The following is a 25831-nucleotide window of genomic DNA, read 5'->3' as shown; positions in this document are numbered from 1 at the left end:
CCCTCTCATTCTGCCCCTCCCTGGCTCATGCGCATGCTCTATCTCTCAAAAATAAATAAAGACATTAAAAAAATTTAGAATGGAATCCAAAAGAAAGTAACTAAAAACAACTGCATACTTACATACTCCATCATATTGCTAGTTTCGCATTTCCTTTTAGTCAACTTCCAGTGCAAAGCAAGCTAAGAAAGTACAGTTTGTTAAGAATTTCTATATCAATTTATATTACCTATAACATTTGAATAAATCACTGAAAACCATCCAGGTATAAGCATAAGATATATAACATAGCATTTAAAAATAACTTGTAAAGAATATATATTAAAATTGAATATTAATTCTCTAATTCATTCTTTTGTGGCCTGAAAAAATCCCATTTTTTTCAACTTAATAATGCAAATATATAAATGGGGCACTTATTTGTTTAAACTTTCTTACCTTGTGATATAATCTGTTATTTTCCCATTCTAATAACTTCTGAATTGATCTTCTGGTCTAAGAGAAAGAATGAAGACTTTGTTACAAGATGAACTAAAGAACTTTGTAAACTATGTGTATCTGTATTTTTCTGCTTGTTTGTAAAATCCCATTATTTTCTCCTTTTGTTTTCTATTGGAATCAGAAAAAAAGCAAAGTAACAGAAACTTCCAAAAGAGGAGTAATATTTTGAGCAATTATTATACTGTTATTATGAGGTCTCTCTCTTTCCCCACCTCTTCACACACCCACATCCGTGTATATGGATTTTTAATATATGCTTTTCAAAATGAAATATGTACAAATTGTTCTGTGTGGTGAGTCCATTCACTGGACTATTGTGAAATCATTACCAATGTTGCTAGCAGTCCATTTATGGACCTAATCTTGACTTTCATATACCTTTTTATAGGGTTAATTTTTCAATATACATGTAATATACCAAGCTAATCTGAGTCTTTACAGAGTTTTCCTATCAGAGCTCCTATCACAATGCCTGGGATACAGTAGTCACTAGAGGTCTACAAGTTGAATAAAACAAGTCAACATATATCAGAATTTCCATTGAAAAGAACATATTAAAAACAGCCAGTCAGGGGTTGCCTGGGTGGCTCAGTTGGTTAAGCATCTGACTCTTGGTTTCAGCTCAGGTCATGATCTCATGGTTCATGGGTTCAAGCCCTGTGTTAAGCTCCATGCTGATGGTGCAGAGCCTGCTTGGGATTCTCCCTCTCTCCCTCTTTCTCTGCCCCTCCCCTGCTCATGCTCTATTTCTCTCAAAATTAATTAATTAATTAATTTTAAAAATAAAACAAAAAAGAGCCAGTCAGAAAACTTGTACTTAGAGGAAAAAATATGAATGAGAAGTAGCACTGTCCTAAACAAGGGGACAGAGGCTGAATTTCTCTATTTGGAGTTGTATGTATTTTGTAGAGAGGAAGAAAAGTTTATAAAACTTCAAGATAATTAAAATAGAACAATATTACACATTTCAACTCTATTATTTTTATTATTATTTTTTTAACGTTTATTTATTATTGAGAGACAGAGAGAGACAGAGCATGAGCATGGGAGGGGCAGAGAGAGAGGGGGACACAGAATCTGAAGCAGGCTCCAGATGTCTGAGCTGTCAGCACATATCCTGACGCAGGGCTTGAACCCACAAACCATGAGATCATGACCCGAGCCAAAGTTGGACGCTTAACCGACTGAGCCACCGAGGCACCCCCACATTTTCAACTCTTAATTGGAAGACTTTTATTAGGTTTCTGATAAAAAGGCACTGTTAAAATTTAAAATTACTCAGGATCCACATAAGAGTGAAACCATAAGGTTTCACTCTTATGTGGATCCTGAGAAACTTAACAGGAACCCATGGGGGAGGGGGAGGAAAAAAGAAAAAAAAAAAAAAAAGGTTAGAGTGGGAGAGAGCCAAAGCATAAGAGACTGTTAAAAACTGAGAACAAACTGAGGGTTGATGGGGGGTGGGAGGGAGGAGAGGGTGGGTGATGGGTATTGAGGAGGGCACCTTTTGGGATGAGCACTGGGTGTTGTATGGAAACCAATCTGACAATAAATTTCATATATTAAAAAAAAATTTTTTTCCACATGCAAAAAAAAAAAATTTAAAATTACTTCCTAAAATTAAATGATTTACAAACCAGTATCTGAAATGATTTCCAAAGCACCAACACATAAGAAACTTCTATTCATTCAACTATGTAGGTTAAAAATCAATGGCAATTGTATTCAGTTAATTCACATTGGGTCAGATCAGCAACAATGCCAGCTAGAGTATACCTTGGAGCTACTATACTTGATAGAATCTCTGTAAACAAAATCTGATGGGTAACAAATAAAGAGATTGAATTAGTAATTATAAATCTTTCCACAAAGAAAAATCCAGGCCCAGATGGTTTTAATGATGAATTCTACCAAACAGTCATAGAGGAAATAATACCATGAACATAAACAAAAAATTCTCAACAAAATACTAGCAAACTGAATCTAACAACATATGAAAAAGATTATATATCATAACCAAGTGGAATTTATTTCAGGAACATAAAAATAAATTGGTGCAATACATTGTATTAGTAGAATAAAGGACAAAAATGACATTATCATCTTCATAGATTTAGAAAAAACATTGGACAAAATCCAATATTCATTCATGATAAAAATCCTAAAAAACCCTAGGAATTAATGTGAACTTCCTTAACCTGATAAAGAGCATCTACAAAAAACTACAGTTAATATACTTAATGGAGAGACTCTTTTCCTCTTAAGATCAGAAAAAGACAAGAATGTCTCCTCCCACTAGTTTTATTCAACTTGTACTAGAAGGTATAGACAAAAATAAGAGGTGGTGGTGGGAAGATGGTGGCCTAGGAGGACGCTGGGCTCACCATGTCCTGCTGATCAGTTAGATTTCACCCACACCTGCCTAAATAACCCAGAAAACCACCAGAAGACTAGCAGAATGGATTCTTCAGAGCCAAGCATAGACGAGAGGCCCACAGAAGAGGGTAGGAAGGGTGGAGAGGAGGTGCGCACAACACGGACCGGCAGGAGGGAGCCGGGGTGAAGGGGCAGCCCGCCAGCCAAGCAGAGCCCCCGAGTCTGGCTTGCAAAAGTGGAGGGGCCGGACGGAGTGTGTTCCGACAGCAACCAGGACTTGACATCTGGAAGGTTATAAGTTAACAGCTCTGCTCGGAGAATGGGAGGGCTGGAAGACAACAGGAGGGAGAGTTGTTGAGCCCCGGACAACAGAGCGCAGCTTGGTGGGGAACAAAGGCGCTTGCAAGTGCCATCTCCCTCGCCCATCCCCCAGCCAAAATCCCAAAGGGAACCAGTTCCTGCCAGGGAACTTGCTTGCACCGCGCAAACACCCAACGCTGTGCTTCTGCGGATCCATCCCTCCAGCGGCAGGTCTGACTCACTCCCAGTGCCACAGGGCCCTCCTGAAGCAGATCACCAAAGGAAAAGTGAGCTGAGCCTGCCCTTCCCTCCCCTGTGCACCTTGCCGATCCACCACAGCTAATACACCAGATCCCCAGCACCACAAGCCTGGCAGTGTGCAAGTAGCCCAGATGGGCCACGCCACCCCACAGTGAATCCCGCCCCTAGGAGAGGGGAAGAGAAGGCACACACCAGTCTGACTGTGGCCCCAGCTGTGGACTGGGGGCACACATCAGGTCTGACTGCGGCCCCACCCACCAAACAAGTTATTCAAGACAGCACAGGGGAAGTGCCCCGCAGTTCCGCACCACTCCAGGGCCTACCCAAAAGGATGAAATGGAAGAATTCCCCTCAAAAGAATCTCCAGGAAATAACGACAGCTAATGAACTGATCAAAAAGGACTTAAACAATATAACAGAAAGTTAAATTAGAATAATAGTCATAAAATTAATCACTGGGCTTGAAAACAGTATAGAGGACAGCAGAGAATCTCTTGCTACAGAGATCAAGGGTCTAAGGAACAGCCAGGAGGAGCTAAAAAATGCTATCAATGAAATGCAAAATAAAATGGAGACAACTACGGCCTGTATTGAAGAGGAAGAGGAGAGAATAGGTGAACTAGAAGATAAAATTATGGAAAAAGAGGAAGCTGAGAAAAAGAGAGATAAAAAAAATCCAGGAGTATGAGGGGAAAATTAGAGAACTAAGTGATACACTAAAGAGAAATAATCTATGCATAATTGGTATTCCAGAGGAGGAAGAGACAAGGAAAGGTGCTGAAGGTGTACTTGAAGAAATAATAGCTGAGAACTTCCCTGATCTGGGGAAGGAAAAAGGCATTGAAATCCAAGAGGCACAGAGAACTCCCTTCAGATGTAACTTGAATCGATCTTCTGCACGACATATCAGTGAAACTGGCAAAATACAAGGATAAAGATAAAATTCTGAAAGCAGCAAGGGATAAACGTGCTCTAACATATAAAGGGAGACCGATCAGATGCATGACGGATCTCTCTACTGAAACTTGGCAGGCCAGAAAGGAATGGCAGGAAATCTTCAATGTGATGAACAGAAAAAATATGCAGCTGAGAATCCTTTATCCAGCAAATCTGTCATTTAGAATAGAAGGAGAGATAAAGGTCTTCCCAAACAAACAAAAACTGAAGGAATTCGTCACCACTAAACCAGCCCTACAAGAGATCCTAAGGGGGATCCTGTGAGACAAAGTACCAGAGACATCACTACAAGCATGAAACCTACAGACATCACAATGACTCTAAACTCATATCTTTCTATAATAACACTGAATGTAAATGGTCTAAATGCGCCAACCAAAAGACATAGGGTATCAGAATGGATAAAAAAACAAGGCCCATCTATTTGCTGTCTACAAGAGACTCATTTTAGACCTGAGGACACCTTCAGATTGAAAGTGAGGGGATGGAGAACAATTTATCATGCTACTGGAAGTCAAAAGAAAGCTGGAGCAGCCATATTTATATCAGACAAACTTGACTTTAAATTAAAGGCTGTAAGAAGAGATGAAGAAGGGCATTATGTAATAATCACAGGGTCTATCCATCAGGAAGAGCTAACAATTATAAATGTCTATGCACCAAATATGGGAGCCCCCAAATATATAAAACAATTACTCACAAACATAAGCAACCTTATTGAAAACAATGTGGTAATTGCAGGGGACTTTAACACCCCACTTACAGAAATGGATAGATCATCTAGACCCATGGTCAATAAAGAAACAAGGGCCCTGAATGATACATTGGATTAGATGGACTTGGCAGATATATTTAGAACTCTGCATCCCAAAGCAACAGAATATACTTTCTTCTCAAGTGCACATGGAACATTCTCCAAGATAGATCACATATTGGGTCACAAAACAGCCCTTCATAAGTATACAAGAATAGACAAAAATAAGAAAAGGTATCCAGATTGGAATAGAAAAAGTGAAACCATCTTCATCTGCAGACATGATCTTGTATAGTGAAAACCCTAAGGAATCTGAAAACGTGCCCCACAGAGTTAATGAAGTCAAACCTGCCACCAGCAAGACCCTCACTGACTCCACTATTCTTCACAAGAATGGTAACCTTATCTTTTAGAGGCAAACAACAAAAGAGCTTGGGTAGGCTTAGACCAGTTTGAGCTTGACCAAAGCTCACATCTGCGCAGATGGACCATGGAGTGTCTGACAGTAACTTCTACCTCATTATAATCTCTGCCCAAGGAGGAGTACAAACCTCATTAACAACATATGATGCATGTATAGGCAAGTTTCCTAAATATATGCATGTGATGTTATACCTCTACATGTGATGACAAAACCTCCCTTTCTGAATATTCACTCTAACACTAAATAAAAGAAACCCATTTACCCCCACTTAGGAGTCATGGGTTTGGAAGTTATTCCCCTTGGTGATCTCATTTGCTGAAGTAAAGTTTTCTTTGTGTGACCACTCCACCTGGTGTAGTCTCTATCTGTAGCTCACCAAGGGGAGAATTCATGTTAGTTAGTTATTAGATTACAAATCCACTAAAACATTACTAGAATAAGTAAGTGCAGCAAGTTTGCAGGAAATGAGATTTTGGTAGGTAGAATTCTGGCCTCCATGATCTTTACCTCCTGGAGTTACACTGGTGACCATGTTACATTACATTGCAAAAGGGATGATGCAGATATAATTAAAGTTACTAATTATGTGGCTTTAAAATAGGGATATCACCCTGGGTTATTTTGGTGGACCAATGTAATCTCAAGGGCCCTTAAAAGTAGAGGACATTTTCTGGCAGATGGAAGGACATCCAGAGGGGCTTGAAGCACAAGAACTCAAACAATCATTGCTAGCTTTCAGACAGAAAGGAACACAGAGAAAGTCTAAGAAGGAAACAATTTTTGCCAAAATCTGAATGAGTTTGGAAGAAAATTCTTTCCCAGAATCTCTAGAAAGGAATGTAGTTCTGCCAGCACCTTGATTTTGGCCTTGTTAGACCCTAATAGGAGAACCCAATTGAGCTACGTACGCCCGGACTTTTCACTGAGATAATAAAAGGTGTTGTTTTAAGCCATTAAGTTTGTGGAAATTTGTTACACTAGACAGAAAAGTAATATGAGGATTTACATATAAAAATCAATTGTATTTACTAGCGATGAACAATCTGAAAATGAGAGTAACAGATCATTTACAGTAGAATTAAGAACAAAATATGTAGAAATAAATTCAACAAAAGAAATATAAGACTTGTAAATTGAAAACTAAAAACACTGTTAAAATAAATTAAAGAAGAGGTAAATAAATGGAGAGATATTCTATGTTCATGAATCAGAAGACTCATGTGATAGCATTTACAACAATGGGGCTGGAACAATTGGGTATCCAAGAGAAGAAAATATGAACTCAAACACCTGTCTCAAAAATTAATTCAAAATAGATCAAAGTCCTGACCATAAGAGGTGGAACTTTAAAACAACTATAAGAAAACATAGAGGTAAATCTTTGTGATCTTGAGTTAGGCCAAGTCCTCTTAGATATGATGCAAAAAGTACAAGCAAGAAAATTTTAAATGTGATAAATATGACCTAATCAAAATTTAAAAAATTTTGTGCATCAAAGATACCATCATGAAAGTGAGAGCCCTTCCAGAATGGCCATGTGAGGACCTTATGGAAATCTTTTCCTTGTAGAGAGAGAACTATTAACCTGATCAGTATTAGCAAGGATAATCAGTCAAATGTTCCAGAGATTGAACAATGGATTACAACAGATTGAGAAGTATTTATTCAACAGCATTTATGGACAATAAGTAAGAACACTGGGAAGCCTTGGTAATGAAGCTAGGCAGTATTAGTCATATCTCCACTGCTCTACTTTGTGGAGGAACTATTTTAGCAAGCTTGGGAGCTGAGTGACAGGCAGTTCTCCATATCTCTCAGCTCCCTGTGTTATGGACCCAGGCTGGAACGCTGGTGGAAAAACCAAGCGGCACTCAGAGATCTTGGTGGATCGGAGATTTATTTAACACTGGTGGGCTCAGAGGAGACTATTTCTCCAAAGATCTGAGCGCCAAATGCAAGTGGGGAGGGTAATTTATAGTCGTCAGCTTCCATATCTGTGGGGGTTTTCACGCGCGCAACAAAGGAAGAAGAACCCAGAGGAAGGGTCGCTAAGCTGGAGACTAGAGTCTGTTTTAGCCCCATAGGCCATCTTTGGCATATTTTATTCACTTCTCCAACATTCCCCCTTTTGATGCCTTAAAAAAAAAACTTTTAGTAGGCATCACCTTTCAGTTTTACAGGCTGGTACTACAGGAAGGCTAAGACACGTGCCGTAATTTGGTGAGTAACAGTATTTTCAATAAAACATACCATGGCATTCAGTATACAGAGGCCAATGGATACAAGTAAAATTATGAAGAGGAGGGGCCCCACCAGGACAGGAAGCCAGGATGCCCAATCTGTGAGCAGATGGGTTCCTTAACCTTAGTTGTAACTATTCCTGACTGGTTTATGAAATAGCAACATTGCTCCCCCAGAAACATGCATGTCCCTCCTTTTTCTGAAGTGAGGTGAAGGGCTTGCCAATTTTGGAGGGTCACTGCCACCAGAGAGTTTATTTGGTTTTGTAATGTTACCAGAGAATCTTCCACCCATTCCAAGTCTTCATTTATCTCTTGAGATAGTCTATGGTATAGTCCTACGGATGAACCTATGCCCCCTATTCCAGTTCCTATTCCTGTCGCAATTCCTGCTCCTATCAGAACAGGTAGCAGGACTGCTTGTTTAACCCAGGACTTGGGGCTAAAGGCTGTTAGGAGCTGATCTTCAGTGTATTCAGATATCTCTGGGGTTAGGAAGATGGAATAACATATCTGATATCTGAGTCCAGTTGGCCTCTAAGCATCAGTAGGCCAAATTAGAACACAGATAGAACACCCCAGGGGTTGAACATAGGGTTGTATTCCTCTTTAAGGTTATATTTCTTCTGCATAGAGAGGTACTGTTCATACCTTCAGGGACTGTACAGATTAGATTGTTGGCATTTGTGAGATGGACCCCAGTGGCCAGGGGCCCAATTAAGACAGGTGTTGATTTTCAGATTTTCAGGAGCTTCCCAGGTCAAAGGGATGGGAGTGGCTAAGTAAGCCCTCCAGCTGAGAGGCAAGCACATCCAGCAGGTTTGGGTGTGATTAACTATTTTATGGAGGACTTGTAGAGTAGTGTTGGCCCAACACTGGAGTGGGGAATTGGTAAGCATCTGATTGAGTGCTCAAAGGTTCAAACCTTGGTAGGCTGCCGGGGTAGTGGTCATCTTTATGGCTTGTATTACCCTATCTTGGGTATCCTTTATAACTTTTTGAAGGGCCCTGTCTTGCACCCCTCCTCTGTCTGAGATCCCCCATTGAGGAAGGTAAGTATAGCAAACTCGCTTCCCCCTCTGGAGGCCATTGTTGTGACATGGGTTCCTGACATTTTGGGTTATCTCTACAGTCCAATACTGTACCAATACCCGGTCCTTGGGGCACCGGGTGACTGACAGAGAGTGGGTGTTTTTCCCTTGTAGCAATCTTTGTGGAGGGAGGTGAAGGCACTGAATGCCCTTGACCCTCTTATTGTCATATAACAATCCTGGGGGCAAAGTGGGTAAGTGGCAGTTGAGAGGGTGAGAGAAGTTATCATAATATACAGGCAATACATAATAATCCTCCCATCCAGGGGGGGTATGTGAGGCCCAGCATGCATCTTTTGTCCCATGTCCAGCTTGTTGGTGCAGTCTCTATCACCCAACAGTATGGGCTGGCAGATACCAATAAGGGGCAAGGGCTGGCAGAGTTGCATCCAAACCTCTGGGCTACGTTCACACGTTGATTCCTCAAGCTTCTGCCATTTGCAGGCCAGCCAGCTTCTGGGGTGTGGCTGGAGCAGGGCTGGAGGTCTCAGGGGCCAGTTTCCCTTTTGAGGGTCAGTTTAAGCAGGTTGACTGGATCTGGATCACTTTGCCAGGTTGTGGGCTCTTCTGAGTTGGCCTTCTTAACTCTGGAGTGATGGACCCATGGGGTGATAACCTGAAACTTTAAGGGCTGTAGGAGTTGTTAGAATAGCAGTATGAGGCCCAGTCCACCGTGGTCTAAGAGTTCCCTCTTCCAATCTTTGACCCACACAGAGTCTCCTGGCTGAAAGGGGTGAACGGCGGTCCCTAAGGAAATTGGGGCCCTCTCTATGGTGTATCTCTATAATTTATTAGGACTCCAGCCCCCAAGGTCTGGAGCTGTTCTCTTATTCCCTTGTCTCCAATCTGGTGTAGGTCTCCTGGGAGTTTTCCTAAACATGGGGGTGGGGGTCGCCCACATAATAACTCAAAAGGGGAGAATCCTAGTGCCCCAGGCATGCATTGGGCACGCAGGAGGGCCAGCGGTAGTAAATCTGGCCATGGGACATTAGTCTCTTGGTGGAACTTAGCCAGGGTTTCCTTGAGGGTGAAATTCATCCGCTCTACTTTCCCTAAGCTATGTGGTCGGTAAACAGAGTGCAGTTTCCAGGTAATGTTGAGGGACTTTTTCAGGGTTTGTATAATGTCTGCCACAAATGCAGGTCCATTATCACTGTGTATGGTTAAGGGTAGACCAAACCGAGGCACAATCTCCCGTAGAAGAACTTTGGCCACCTCGCGACTTCGTTCTGTTCTGGTCGGGAATGCTTCGACCCATCCCGAATATGTGGAGATTATTACAAGAAGGCACCTGAATCCTTTATTTGGTTGTATGTCGGTAAAGTCCACCTCTAAGCCTTCAAAAGGTGCAGCCCCATCCTATGTGTGCTGGGTGGGGGCCGTGAGGCAGACCAAGCATTGTTTTTTACACGTTATACATTGTTCACTGACAGCTCGGCATAATGTGGGCAACTGGCTGATATAATAGTTCTTTTTGAAGAGGGCCTCTAGTGAAGTTTTTCCTAGGTGCATGAGTTGATGATATTCCTTCGCTAGATGTTTTCCCATAGACGATGTGACAAAGATGTGTCCATTTGGCATGACCCACCATCCCTCTTTGCTTAGTGTGCCCCCTTCTGTCGAGGCCCAACTTCTTTCTTCCTTTGTGTACAGGGGCGGGGAGGCTTCCCTCTGGGGCGTAAGAGTCATAGTGTAGGTAGGAGCTTCGCCTGGGTCACCACAGGTGGCCGCTCTGGCTGTTTTGTTGGCCAGGCAATTTCCTTGAGTTATGGGGTCATCTCCTTTCTGATGTCCCTTACAGTGTAGCATAGCTACCTTGTCTGGCAGCCATACGGCCTCAAGAAGCTTTAGTATTTCTTCCTTGTTTTTGATAGTTTTCCCTGCAGCAGTAAGGAGACCTCTTTCTTTATAAATGGCCCCATGTATATACACAGTAGCAAAGGCATACCAGGAATCAGTGTAGATGTTAACTCGTTTACCTTTGCTAAGGATGAGGGCTCATTGTGCCGACCATCCTTCTGGCAAGGCCTTGGCTTCCAGAACTTCAGTGGTTGTGGTTACCACATATCCTGCTCTTCAGCTGCCCCCTTGTAAACAGCTGCTCCCATCGCTGAACAGGGTGATCTCCAGGCTTGTTAATAGCCTGGTCTTAGAGGTCTGGGCGGCTGGCATAGACTTCATCCACTACTTTGGAACGGTCATGGTCAGGTTCTCCCTCCTCCGTGGGAAGGAAGGTGGCCAGGTTTTGTGTTCTTACTGTTTCGAGAATGACCACTGGATTTTCACAGAGAAGGCCTTGGTATTGTGTCAACAGAGAATTGGAGAGGAAATGATATCGTTGGGTGCTCATGAGGGACATGACCACGTGTGGGACCTTAACATTTAAGTGTTTGTCCCAGTGTGAGTTTGTCTGCCTCCTTGATGGGCAGGACTGTGGCTGCCAGCGTTCTGAGGCACAGTGGCCATCCTGTAGCCACAGGATCAAGTTTTTTTGACAGGTGGGACACTGGCCGTTGCCAAGGCCCCATACTCTGAGTGAGCACTCCAAGGGCTATTTTGTCCTTTTCATGTACAAAGAGGTTAAAGTGCCTTTCTATGTCAGGCAAACCCAGGGCTGGGGCTCATCCCAGAGCCAACTTTATTTCTGTGAAAGTGGCCCCTGCCTCCTCAGTCTATGCGAGGGGTTCCCGGTCTGGCCCTCCCAACAGGTCATAGAGGGGCCTCGCTATGGCTGAAAATCCGGGAATCCAAATGTGACAGAACCCTGCGGCCCCTAAAAATTCACGGAAGCCTTGTTTTGTTTGGGGCTGTGGCAGTGTGGTGATAACTTTCTTCCTTTCCAGTCCTAGTTCTCTTTTTCCTTTTGTGAGGAGGAAGCCTAAGTATCGGACCTGCTGCTGACAAATCTGTGGCTTTTTCCAAGAGGCCCGGTACCCCGAGTAGGATAGGAGCTGCAGGAGGGCCTTGGTACCTTTCATATAGTCTTCTTGGGTGTCACTGGCAAGGATGAGGTCATCTACATATTGGAGGGCACACCCTGTGGTTTCCCTCGGAACGTCAGTGAGGTCTGCAGCTAGTGTTTCCCCAAAAAGAGTGGGTGAGTTCTTGAAACCTTGGGGAAGTCGTGTCCAGGTCAGCTGCATCTAGTGCCCTGTAATGGGCTCAGTCCATTCAAAGGCAAACAATGGTTGACTTTGAGGAGCCAGGTGGAGGCAGAAGACAGCGTCCTTTAGGTCAAGGCATGTAAACCATCTGGCTGACCCCGGAATTTGGCTGAGGAGAGTATACGGGTTCGGAACCACTGGGTGTAAGGAAACAGTCACTTTGTTAATGGCCCTCAAATCCTGTACTGGTTGGTATCCTCCTCCTGGCTTCTTGACTGGCAAGAGTGGGGTATTCCAAGCCGATTTGCACTCAATTAGAATACCTGCTTCTCTGAGCTTGGTTAGGTGCTCTTGTATACCCATTCTAGCCTCAAGTGGAAGGGGGTACTGCCTTTGTCTCTGATGTTGGGCTCCAGGGATCAGGTCAACAATGATGGGGGCCCAACTCCAAGCTAGTCCAGGTGGGTTATCTTCAGCCCACATGGAGGGGAATGTAAGCCTGAATTCTGAGGGGCTACAGGGTAAGGCCTGGGCACAGAATAGTCTCCATTCTTCTTCCCTTGGCAGGATAATCACCAAGACCAGGGTTTCCTTCTGCCTTGGGTTTAATTGGAGGCTAGTGTGTCCAGTGGGTTCAAAAGTTATCTGGGCCCCAAGTTTGGAGAGCAGATCCCGGCCCAGGAGAGGAATCGGCCGGTCAGGTAAGTAGAGGGACTCATGCCGGTCCTTGTGACCCCCAAGTTCACATTGTTGAGCTGGACAGAAAGGCTGCTGCACCACCCATGTCCCAGTAGCCTCAAGTATGGTTGCCGTCTTCTGGCTTAAGGGCGCCACTGGGGAAGTAACAATGGAGTATTCAGCCCCAGTGTCAACCATGAAAGTTATTGTTCAGCTCCCTACCTTCATTTCGACTGTGGGCTCATGGGGGCCAAGAGAGAAAGGGCCTGGTCCCCCTCAGTCCGATTGTACCCTGGCCAGACCAACGAGGTTCTCGCCTCGAGAGTCCTCCTGATATCGGCTGGGTTTTGAGGGCCCCTTCCAATTCGGACATTCATTTTTCCAGTGTTCCTACTCTTTGCAGTATAGACATTGGTCCCTTACTAAGGGGGCTCTGGGCTTCCCCCGTTTTGGTGGTTGGAGTCTTCCCGTCTTCTCAGAATCTGTTTCTTTTAGTGCTGCTGTGAGAAGGGTGGCCTTCTTTCTCAGTCTTCTCTCTGCCTCTCTTTTGGCTGTGACTTTTCTGTTCATGAAAACTTTATTGGCGACCTCTATCAGCTGAGTGATATTCATCCCGGCAAAGCCCTCCAACTTCTGGAGTTTTCTTCTGATACCTGGGAGAGCCTGTGCCACAAAAGAGGTGTTTACCATCTGTTGACTTTCTGGTGCCTCGGGGTCAAACTGGGTGTATACACGGTATGCTTCACATAATTTTTCATAGTAGTCTCCGGGAGACTCCCCAGGGTGCTGTGTGACTGACAGTATTTTAGTCACGTCCATGGGCTTTTTGGCTCCAGCTCAGACACCCTGAAGGAGGGCTTCCTGGTATCATTGGATGTGGGCCTTTCTTCTGTGGTGAAATCCCATGTTGGGCATTCTACAGGCGCGGCACCTTGAGCCCAGACAGCAGGGTCATTGATCCCTGGAGGTGCGTGATCATCTAGGTACTGTCGTGTTTCTCTCATTCCTCTTCTTTCTTCTGTATTAAACAGAGTAGGGAGTAACTGTTGACAATCTTCCCAAGTGGGTCGGTGGGTCTGGAAGAGGGACTCCATCAAGTCGACCATTGCTTGTGGCTTTTCAGAGTATGATGGCGTGTTGTGTTTTCAATTGAGGAGGTTGGTTGTAGAGAAAGGTTGATAATACATCATGGAATGGCTGGGCTGGACTGTTCCATCCTCATTCTGCCTTTCAGGCTCCTTCATCTTCCTTACAGGCATTTGTAGAGTGTTAGGTCTGGGTCTGGGGCGCAGTCTGGTGGCTGGCCCCTGTTGGGGAGGGTTCTCTGGGCCGAGAGGGGCAGGGATATGGGCAGCACCCAGCGGCAGTGGCAGTGGCGACTGTGGCTGCCACGGCTGCCTGCGGAGACACAGATGGGGGAGGAGTTTCAAGCTCAGGGGGAGCGGGGAGGAGGTTGGCGAGTCATAAGAAGGCAGAAAGACAAAATCTTCCTCTGTGTCTCCTGTCAATTTAGAGGAGCTGTGGGTCGCTTCTTTGGCTCCCTGGGTGAGCCTCCGGATAAAGTGACTAAAACCTTTGCCTGGCTCTGTTTGGTAATGATGAATCCCACCCAAGGCAGGGTATTTCGGGCAATTTCAAGCCAGGAGTAGATGTATGGAAATTGATCAGGGTGACCTGGATTCCCAGTGACTATGAGCCAAACCCGCTGCACTATTTGAGCATCTAATGTCCCTTCTGGGGGCCATCTTACATTGAATATGGGCCATTCTAGTTCACAAAAGGTCTATAACTTCCTGGGCATCATTTTCACCCCGCAATCGGTTGAAAATCCCTTTTTAAAATTTTTGAGCATGACCTCTAAAATCGTAGGCTTACTCTGTTTTGATCCCACTATTCATTTCTTTCTTGTGTGCGGTATTGCAAAGACAGACAAAGAGAGGGTATCCCCTTGGATGAGAGGACCAATCAGATACTCCTCTGGTCACGTTCCCAAGGGAAACTTTAGGTGAGGTTTGGCCGTAGTGGACTCAGCTTTGTGACTTGTGATCGGAATCTGATCCAATACTATTTTAGACCTTACACTCTCACCATGACACAGGACAGCCCAGACTTCATAGACTTTTGGGGACCTTAAGGGTGCCCGTCTGTGGAGCCACAAACTCAAACTCAACTGGCAAGCCTGGCCGAGCCACACATTCACACACACACACACACACACACACACACACACACACACACACGAGTCTATTACATTCCCTCCCGGAAGATTTTCTGTGAGACCTATTAAGGCCTCCGGGGATTGATCAGGTCCTCCTTCCACCCTTTTGGGTGGGCCTGACTTCTTTGGGGCCCTGGCCTTACCAGTTCCGACGTCGGGTCCAGGTCCTCACCTACCAGGTCTCTTTGAGTCCAGCGGGAACAACGGAGCGGGGCCGGCCCGAGGCAAACGAGAAGGAGACTGCCGAAATTTAGGCAGGGCGCATGCCTTCTCCCTTGCGATCTCTTGCTCCGTCACCGCCTCGCCGTTCTGCCAAAACGGTGGCAACAATGGGCCAGCATGGTTGGGTTTCCTGGTCAGGGAACCAGGTATGTTACAGATCCAGGCTGGAACGCTGGTGGAAAAACCAAGCAGCACTCGGAGATCTTGGTGGATCGGAGACTTATTTAACATCGGCGGGCTCAGAGGAGACCGTTTCTCCAAAGATCTGAGCGCCAAATGCAAGTGGGGAGGGTAATTTATAGTCGTCAGCTTCCATATCTGTGGGGGTTTTTCCCACGCGCAGCAAAGGAAGAAGAACCCGGAGGAGGGGTCTCTAAGCTAGAGACCAGAGTCTGTTTTTAGCCCCATCAACAATCTTTGGCGTACTTTATTTACTTCTCCAACACCTGGAGTGGAACTGCTTTCCTGGGTAGGTTTGGCATGATGAAAATAGGCAAATCCCATTTTTCCACAACCTTGTGTTACAGAAAGTCTGTATCATGTGGGTTGTGGTAGCAGGGCACCACCCACTTCTCTACCCCCAACTTCTGCAAAATAGGCAAAACAACTGGTAAAAAAGTTCAATTACCCTTTCTGGCACATATCTGAATTGTGGGAAAGCTGATATACTTGGCTTGACAACTGAGTAGCAGTTCCCATCTTCCCAGCTTCCTAGGGCAGAAATATTCTGGGTAGATTTGACAGATGGTGAATATTACCAGACGTCACCTTTCCTGGCTCTGGGCAAAAAAAAAATCCACAGCTAACATCATACCAAATAATACGAAATCATAAATCATAAAATTATACCAAAGACTGAAAGCTTTTCCTCTAAGACAGGAAAAAGACGATGCCTACATTTGCCATGTCTATTCAGTACACTACTAGAAATTCTAGACAGGTCAATTATACAAGAAAAACAGTAAAAGGCATCTAAATTAGAAAGGAAGAAGTAAAATTATCTCTGTTTGCAGGTGATATTATCTTACATGTAAAAAGTCCAAAAGAATGTATACAAAAGCTGTTAGAGCTAACAAATTCAGCAATATTTCAGGATACAAAATCAACATGCAAAATTCAGTTGCATTCTATACAATAGTAAATAATTCAAAAAAGAAATTAAGAAAATAATTATGTTTACATTAGCACCAAAAAGAGTAAAATACTTAGTAAACAATAAACTTAAGCAAAGAAGTGAAAGACTTGTACACAGAAAACTACAAAACATTGTTAAAAGAATTTAAAGACCTAAGTAAATGTAAAGACATTCTGTGTCCATGGATTAGGAAACTTAGTATTGCCAAGATGACAATATTATCCAAAATGATCTACAATGTAATCCTTATCAGAATCCCAGTGACTTTTTTGTAGATATAGAAAAACCCATCCTAAAATTCATATGGAATCAAGAGACCATTATTAGGCAACAATTAAAAATGAAGAACAAATATGAAGGACTCACATTTCCTGATTTCATAATTTATTACAAAGCAATGGTAACCAAAAAAAATATGGTACTGGAATAAAGACAGATATAGAGACCGATGGAATAGAATGGAGCCCAGAAATAAATCTTCAAACATATATGGTCAACTCTTTTTTGACAAGAGTGCTAACTAGTCAATGGGGAAAAAGAATAGTCTTCAGTAAATGCTACAAGGAAAACTATATATCCACATGCAAAAGTATTAAGTTGGACTCTAAACTTACACAATATATAAAAATTAACTCAAAATGAATCAAAGAACCAAACATAAGAGTGAAAACTATAAAAGTCTGTGAAGAAAACATAGGAGACCATTTTCATGACATTGGATTTTGCAATATTTTCTTGGATATGACACTGAAAGGACAGGCAAAAAAGGGGGAAATAGTTTAACTGGACTTCATCAAAATTTTCATCTTTTATGCATCAAATGACACTATCAAGAGAGTGAAAAGATAATGTACAGAATGGGAGAACATATTTCCAAATCATACATCTGATAAGGGATTAATAAGCAGAATATATAAAAACTCCCACAACTCAACAACAAATAAACAACTTAAGTTGCAAAATGAGCAAAGTACCTAATATTAGAAATGGCCAATAGCAAATGTAAAAATGCTCAACCCTAGCCATTATAGAAATACAAATCGAAACCACAGTAAGACACTACTTCACGCGTATTAGAGTGGCTATTAGCAATAAAATAGAAAATAGCTAATGTTGGTGAGGACCTGCAGAAATTGAAATCCTTGTGCATTACTGATGGGAATGTAAATGGTGCAGCTCCAATGGAAAAGTTTGGCAGTTTCTCAAAAAGTTAAACAATTATCAGCAATTCTACTCCTAGGTATACTTCCAAAAGAATTGAAAGCATGGACTTGAACAGATATTTGTATGGCAATGTCGAATGCAGTACTATTTACAATAGACAAAGGTGAAAAGAATTCAGGCATCCATCAAATGATGAGTGGAGTAACAATGTGGAATATATATAATAATATACTGTTATTCATCCATAAAAAGGAATGAAGTTCTTTTTTAAAAAAGTTTATTTTGAAAGAGCTCACATGCAAGTGGCAGAAGGGCAGAGAGTGAGGGAGAGAGTCAGTCCCAAGCAGGCTCCATGTTGTCTGACACAGGGCTCCATCTCATGAACCATGAGATCATAACCTGCATGGGATCAAGAGTCAGACACTCAACTGACTCAGCCACCCAGGTGCCCCAAAAGGAATGAAGTTCTTAAACATGCTATGACATGGGTGAACCTTGAAGACATTATGCTAAGTGAAATAAACTAAGTGAAATAATACCAGAACAAATATGGAATCATTTTATTTATATGGAGTATCTAGGCTAGGCAAATGTGTAGACACAGAAAATAGATTAGAGGTTACCAGGGTCTACAGGGAAGGCGAATGAGGAATTATTACCTAATGGTTACAGAGTTTCTGAAAGGGTAATGAAAAAGATTTGAATATAGATAATGGTAATGGTTATATAACACTGTGAATGTAATTAATGTTACTGAATGGTTAAAAACACTTAAAATGGAGGCACCTGGGTGGCTCAGTTGGTTAAGCGTCTGACTCTTGATTTTGGTTCAGGTTATGAACTCACAGTCGTGAGATTGAGCCTTGCATTGGGATCTGTGTTGGGTGTGAAGCCTGCTTAAGATTCTCTATCTCCGTCTCCCCCCCACCCCACTCCCTCCCCAAATGCTTAAAATGGTAAATTTTACGTTATATGTATTTTACTACTATAAAAATTTTTCAGAAAAATCCAGCGAACACATTAGAAACCAAGAAAGGATGTCATTAGCTGACCAAAATATAAGGAATTTCTTTATGATAGATAGATGACCCTACCCTTAAATGAAAAAACGGAACTTTAAAAAATTATAGACTGCAGACATCTTGCTATGAAGGTGTAGGAGCCTGAAAAAGAAGCAGAGATGAATTTGAAGCAACTTTATTTATTTATTTATTCATTCATTCATTCATTCATTTATTTTTAAATGTTTATTAGTTATTTTTGAGAGTGAGACAGAGTGCGAACAGGAGAGGGGTAGAGAGAGAGGGAGACACAGAATCCAAAGCAGGTGCCAGGCTCTGAGCTGTCAGCAAAGCCCAATGTGGGGCTCGAACTCACAAGCTGTGAGATCATGACCTGAGCTGAAGTTGGAGGCTTAACTGACTGAACTACTCAGACGACCCAAAGTAACTTTATTTTTTAAATGTTTTCATTTATTTATTTTGAGAGAGAGAGAAAGAGAGAGAGAGCGTGCACATATAGGAGAGGGGCACAGAGAGAGGGAGAGACAGAATCCCAAGCAGTCTCCATGCTGTCAGTGCAGAGCCTGATGTAGGGCTTGATCTCACAAATGGTAAGATCATGACTTGAGCCAACATTAAGAGTTGGATTCTTAATGAACTGAGCCACCCAGGTGCCCCTGAAGTAACTTTAAATGTGTGCAACAAGGAGGATATATGGACCAAAAATGGAATAAAGATTCTCACAATAAAGGAATAAAATATGCCATGCTATGACCAGAAATTAAAAAAATGAAATTATGTCAATGGCTCATTAAGTGAAGACTACAAGGAGATATAAATTATTAAAAAGAATCAAATGGATTTCTGGAGTTGGGGAGTACAAAACTGAAATGAACAATTCAGTAAAAGAGCACAAAGTAGATGTGAGCTAGAATAATCAGTGAACTCGAAGAAAGATCAAAAGATAATATGCAATCTCAAAAGCAAAAAAACAAAAACAAAAACAAAAACAAAAAAACAACAGAATAAAGGAAAATGAAAACAGCCTCAAAGAAATGTTAGACATCATTAAGGGCACCAACATACATACACTGGGAGTACAGAAAAAGACAAGAGCAAAACAGAAGAAATATTTAATGAAATAATGGTGAAAACCTCTAAATTCAATGAAAAATGTTTATCTACACACCTAGGAAGCTCAAGAAGTCCAACCAGGAATAAACCACAAGGAGATTCATAGCAGGTACATAACAGTATAATGTTGAAAGCCACAGAAAAATAGACAATCATGAAAGCAGTGAGACTGATTAATTGCTCTCACTGAGATTACTTATTGACTGATTACTTCAAGGAAACTACAGTAAGATAAATAGCTGACTTCTGATTAGAAACAATGTAGGGCAGAAGTCAGTAGGATAACAAATCAAAAGTGATGAAAGAAAAAAAAAGACTGTCAACCAAGAATCCCATATGCATCAAAATTAACTTAAAAAAATGAAGGTAATCCATTTAGGCATGTAAAGAGCTTGGAAGTTGTCTCTCCTGCCCACATATGAAGAAGAAAAAAAGACCCAGAACAACCTGAAAACCAACTCCTTACAGATTCATCAAAGAAGTGAGGTCATAAGACATATCAGTGCCTCCAAGACTGGGCAGAGATACAAATGAATACAAATAAGCACAATTTACCAGAGTAGAAACCCAGGAGGGGAAAACTCTGGGAACCAGGACTAGGATAGCAGGACCTGAACTTGATGAATTTCTGGAAGCTCAGTGGGGACAAGTCTGAGAGTTAAAAATTCCAAAGGGCTCCAGTCCCAGGGAAGACTCACACTTTTGAGTTTTATTACAAGGAGCCCTATCAGGTTCTCACAGTGACTGGAGAAAACTCCTCTCATTCTTCTAGGAAGGAAAGGGAAAAAACAGATACTTTTAAATATGCCCAGAACATTCTGTTCTTAAAGCCTGCTCTTAAGAGAAACTATTGTGCTAGAGCCTAACCAATCTTGGGGAAGGGAAATATACAACACCAGTACCCTCTAGCCTTCCTGTTCCACCTAAAAGGAAAAACAAAACAAATTGAGAAGCACTTGTGAAGGGCACAGCTCAGGGGCACAGGGTCGCTAAAGAACTCAGGCCAAATCATCGTACTACAGAACACTTCCAGTCCTTCAACACCTTACCACTACATCAATAAGGCTTCTTACAATATGGGAATGCAACTGAAAGAACTGCATCTCAGACAATATCCAAAATAAATAAATCATGTGGATAAAAGTACAGCATAGGGAATATAGTTAATAATATTGTAATAATTGTGTATGATGACAGATGGTAATTATACTTTTATACTTACTGTGGTAAGCACTGTGCAATGTAGAGAACTGTTGAATCACTATGCTGTACACTTGAAATTAATATAATACTGTACACCAACTATACTTCAAAAAATAAAGAATAAAAACAAGCAAAAAAATGAAGATAATTTACTTATGGTCCCCTACACCAGGCAATTTGTTAAATAAATTACGTTAGATTAAAAAAACAAAAAAGAAATCTCTGGGGAAATCTAAAAACAGGCCAGACAAAAACAAGGACACTGGGGAAAGTTTAGCCTCCAACACTGACAGCTATAGCAAATAGTAAGTAAAGCCAAATGCCTAGCCTGACAACATAAAATCTTATTTAAAGGCCTATTTACCTCAGTTTCTTTCATCTATGTGTAGCTTTCAAACAAAAAGTAGAAATCATACTACAAGAAATAGCAAACATCAGACCCAGACTCAGAAATGGCAGAGATGTTGAAATTATCAGACCGGGACTATTAATCAAATAAAACTAATATGCCACATACTGAAATGCAAAAAACGGACAACATGAAAGAACACATATGGATAATATTAGCAGAGAAATGGAAAATGTAAGAAAAAAATCAAAAGGAAATGGTAGAAAGCCAAAATACCATAACAGAAATAAAGAATGCCTTTGATGTGCTCATCAACAGACTGGACATGGCTGAGGTAAGTAATCAGTGAAGATTGAAGATATATCAACAGCAACTTTCAAAATGAAAATAAAAGGAAAAAAAGAAAAATGAATTGAATATCTCAGAATTAGGGGCCAATTATAAAAGGAGCAATAGACACATAATAGAAATACCAGACGGTAAAGAGGGATAGGAACAGAGGAAGTATTTAAAGTAATAGTGATACCCATGGGTGATGGGAAATGAGAAGGGCACTTGTTGGGATGAACACTGGGGGTTGTATGGAAGCCAATTGGACAATAAATTATATTTAAAAAATAAAGTAATGGTGATAAAATAATTTTCCAAAATTAATGAAAGCCATCAAACCATAGGTTGAAGAAGCTCAGAGAATACAAAGGTAGATACTCAAAAATCTATACCTAATAATCTCATATTTAAACTGCAGAAAATCAAGGAAAAATCTTGAATAAAGCCAGAGGGCAAAAATACCTTATGTATAAAGGAGAAAATAAGAGTTACATCGGACAGCTCTTTAGAACCCATGCAAGTCAAGAAGAGAGTGGAATGAAATATTTAAAGTGATAAAAGTACCACCAACGTGGAATTCCATACTGAGCAAAACTGTCCTTCAAAGATGAAGGAGAAATAGACTTTCTCACACAAAAATTTGAGGGAACTTGTCACCAGTAGAACTGTCTTGCAATAAATGTTAACAGAAGTTCTTAAGAGAGAAGAAAAATGCTATATATAAGACACTTAGATCTTAGAGAAGCATTAGAGAAGGAAAAACTATAGGCACAGTAAGGGTTTATTTATTTTATTTTATTTGTTCAGTAAAAGTTTTCATGCTGCCCAATTTGAGGGTTAAATTGGGGTACTTCTCTTATTCTTAATTGATCTAGCAGGCAACAACTTGTTCAAAATAATAACAACAATGTATTCAATGATTATAGCCTATGGATAAGGAAAATGAATGGCAGCAATGGTATAAGGGAGGGGATGGAGGAATTGGAAATACTCTGTAATAAGGTACTCATACTACTTGGGAAGTGGTATTGTGTTATTTGAAAGTGGTCTTGGACTGGTTATATATATACTACAAACTCACTTTTGTGGGCAATCACTAAATATTAAAAAGTAGGATTATTGATATGCTAAGGGAAGATAAAAAATGATATCATACAAAATACTCAGTTTAAATGACACAAGGCAGAAAAAGACTGGGAGACAAAAACAGGAGCAAAAAAACAAGAGCAATTAATAGAAAACTAATGAACATGGTAAATATTAATTCAACCATATCAATAATCACTTTAAACATCAATGATCTAAATGTATCAATTAGAGATTGTCAGAGTGGATCAAAAGAAGATTCACCTATGTATTGTCTGTAAGAAATCCCCTTATTTAAAGAAACTAAAAGTAAAGGGATAGAGAAAGATATACCATAGTAACACTAATCAAAGGAAAGCCAGAGTTACTTTAGTAATTTCAGACAAAGCAGACTTCAGAGTAGGGAAAATTATCAAATATAAAGAGAGGTATTACACAATGATAAAAAGGTCAATCTTCCAAGACATAACAATTCTTGATATGTATGGGTATATCAAAAGAGCATCAAACTATGTGAGTCAAAAACTGTTAGAACTGCAAGGAAAAATAGAGGAGTCCACGCTTATAGTTGGAGACTTCAAGAGCCCACTATCAGAAATGAATAGATCAAGTAGGCAGAAAGTCAGTAAAGATATAACTAAACTCAACAGCACCATTGATCAACTGGATATAACTGACATCTACAGGTTACTTTATCAAATAACAGCAAACTACATATTACTCTCAAGTTCACATGGAACACTGACCAAAACAGACCACATTCCGGGTCCTACAACATCTTAACTTATTTCAAAAATTAGAAATCATACAATGCATACTCTTAGACCACAGTGGATTTAAATTAGAAATCAACAACAGAAAGGTAGTTGGGAAATACCCAAACACTTAAACAGCACATTTCTTTTTTTTAAGTTTATTTATTTATTGTGGGGGGAGGAGGAGGAAAGAGGAGGGACAGAGAGAGAGGATAAGGGAGATTCTCAAGCACCAAGAGCGCAGGACCCTGGCAGCACACAGCCCAACGAGGGGCTCAAACCCACGAAATTCAAGATCATAACCTGAGCTGAAATCAAGAGTCAGACTCCCAACTGAATGAGCTACCCAGGCATCCCCAGCACATTTCTAAATAATACATAGGTCAAGAAGAAATCTCAAGAGAAACTTAAAAATATTTAAAACTAAATGAAAATGAAAATGCGTCTTATCAAATTTTGTGGGATGCAGTGAAAGCAGTGCTTAGAGGGAAATTTGCAGCATTGAATGCATACAGTAGAAAAGAAGATCTAAAATCAATCATATAAGCTTACACCTCAGGAAAACAGAAAAAGAACAAATTAAATCCAGATTAAAAAGAAAAAGGTAATGCAAATTAGAGCAGAAATCAGTGAAATTGATAATATGACTTCAATAGGGAAAATTGACAAAATTAGAAACTGGTTCTTTGCAAAGATCAGTAAAATTAGTCAATATCTAGCCAGGTTAGCTAGGAAAAAAAAGACAAAAGTTACTAATACAAGAAATGAAATAGGGTTATCATTAATGACTACATGAACATTAAAAGATAATAAAGGAATATTATTAACAACTTTATGCCCATGAATTTGATAAGCAAGATGAAATGAACCAATTACTTGAAAGACACAATCTACTAAAACTCACAAAAGGAGAAATAGACAATCTGAAAAGGATTATATTTATTAAAGAAATGGAATCAATAATTAATAACCTCCCCAAACAGAAATTCTCATGCCCAGATGGGTTCATGGATGAATTCTACCAAACATTTAAAGAAGAAATTATACCATTTCTTTACCATCTCTTCCACAGAATAGAAGTGGAACTCATTCTACAAGGCCAGTATTGCCCTAATGCCAAAACTAGACAAAGATATTATATGAAAGGAAAACTGCAGATCAATATTCCTCATGAACATAGATGCAAAAATCCTGAATAGGACATAACAAATACAACAATGTATATACCACAATAAGTGGGATTTATACAAAACTAGTCCAACATTTGAGAATCAATTAATGTAATTCATCACATCAACAGGGTAAAAAAAGAAAAATCACATGGTTATATCAATAGATGCAGAAAAAGCATTTGACAAAATGCAACACCCATTCATTTCCTGTAAACTAGGAACAGAGGAACTTCCTGAAGAACATCTTACTAAAAAACTACAGCTAATATCATCCTTAATGGTAAGAAACTCAAAGCTTTCCTGTTAAGATCAGAAGAGCAAGGCAAGGATATTTCTTTCTTCTCACCATTGCTTTTTGACATCATGAGGTCCTAGCTAATGCACTAAGACAAGAAAAGGAAATAAAAGGTATACCTACTGAGAAAGAAGAAATAAAACTGTCTTACTTCATAGATGACATGGTTGCATAGGTAGAAGATCCCAAAGAATAAACAACAAAACCCCTGAAACTAATAAGAGATTATGGCAAGGTTGCAGGATACGATGTTAATATGCCAAAGTAATTTGCTTTCTTATATGAGCAAAGAACAAATGGAATTTGAGATGAAAAATATAACACCATTTAGTGTCCAGAAAGCTGAAATACCCAGGCATAAATCTAATAAAATATATACAAAATCTGTATGAAGAAAACTACAAAACTCTGATAAAAGAAATCAAAGAATACCTAAATGATTGAGATAATCCATGAATTTGGGTACAAAGACTCAATGTTGTCAAGGTGTCATTGTTTCCAAACTTGATCTACAGATACAAAACAATTCCATTCAAAGTTCCAGCAAGTTATTTTGTGGATACTGACAAATTCTAAAAATTTATGGATATGCATAAGACCCAGAATAGCCAAAACAATACTGAAGGTGGACAAAGTCAGAGGACTGACACCACCCAATCTTAAGACTTACTATAAAGATGCAATATTCTAGACAGTTTTGAATTGGCCAAACAATATAAAACAGAATAGGGAGCACAGAAGTAGACCCACACAAATATAGTTATCTGATCTTTGACATATGATCAAAGCAATTTAATGTGAAAAGAGTAGTCTTTTTAACAAATCATGCTACGTGTACCCCAATGTTTATAGCAGCACTTTCAACAATAGCCAAATTATGGAAAGAGCCTAAATGTCCATCAACTGATGAACTGATAAAGAAGATGTGGTTTACATATAAAATGGAATACTACTTGGCAATGAGAAGAATGAAATCATGCCATTTGCAGCAATGTGGATGGAACTGGAAGGTATCATGCTGAGTGAAATAAATCAGTCAGAGAAGGACAGATATCATATGCTTTCACTCATATACGGATCT

At 40.6% G+C, this 25831-nt stretch overlaps 1 protein-coding gene across 2 annotated transcripts in view; it reads right to left on the bottom strand.

The window, feature by feature from the left end:
* The window catches only part of CHIC1 (cysteine rich hydrophobic domain 1), a 75662-nt gene that overhangs the window by 7637 nt on the left and 42194 nt on the right, over window positions 1-25831 (bottom strand). Inside the window, exons 4-5 of one of the 2 annotated variants that reach the window (XM_027053718.2) lie at window positions 439-495; window positions 123-182 (exon numbers count right to left, since the gene is read on the bottom strand). In XM_027053718.2, coding sequence (XP_026909519.1) covers window positions 123-182; window positions 439-495 — 117 coding nt within the window. The remainder of the gene's footprint in view (window positions 1-122; window positions 183-438; window positions 496-25831) is intronic. The other variant, XM_027053715.2, reaches the window with a different exon arrangement.

This window comes from Acinonyx jubatus, chromosome X (assembly GCF_027475565.1).
Source record: "Acinonyx jubatus isolate Ajub_Pintada_27869175 chromosome X, VMU_Ajub_asm_v1.0, whole genome shotgun sequence".
Lineage (NCBI taxonomy): Eukaryota > Metazoa > Chordata > Mammalia > Carnivora > Felidae > Acinonyx > Acinonyx jubatus.
This window is presented reverse-complemented; position numbering and strand designations above follow the sequence as displayed.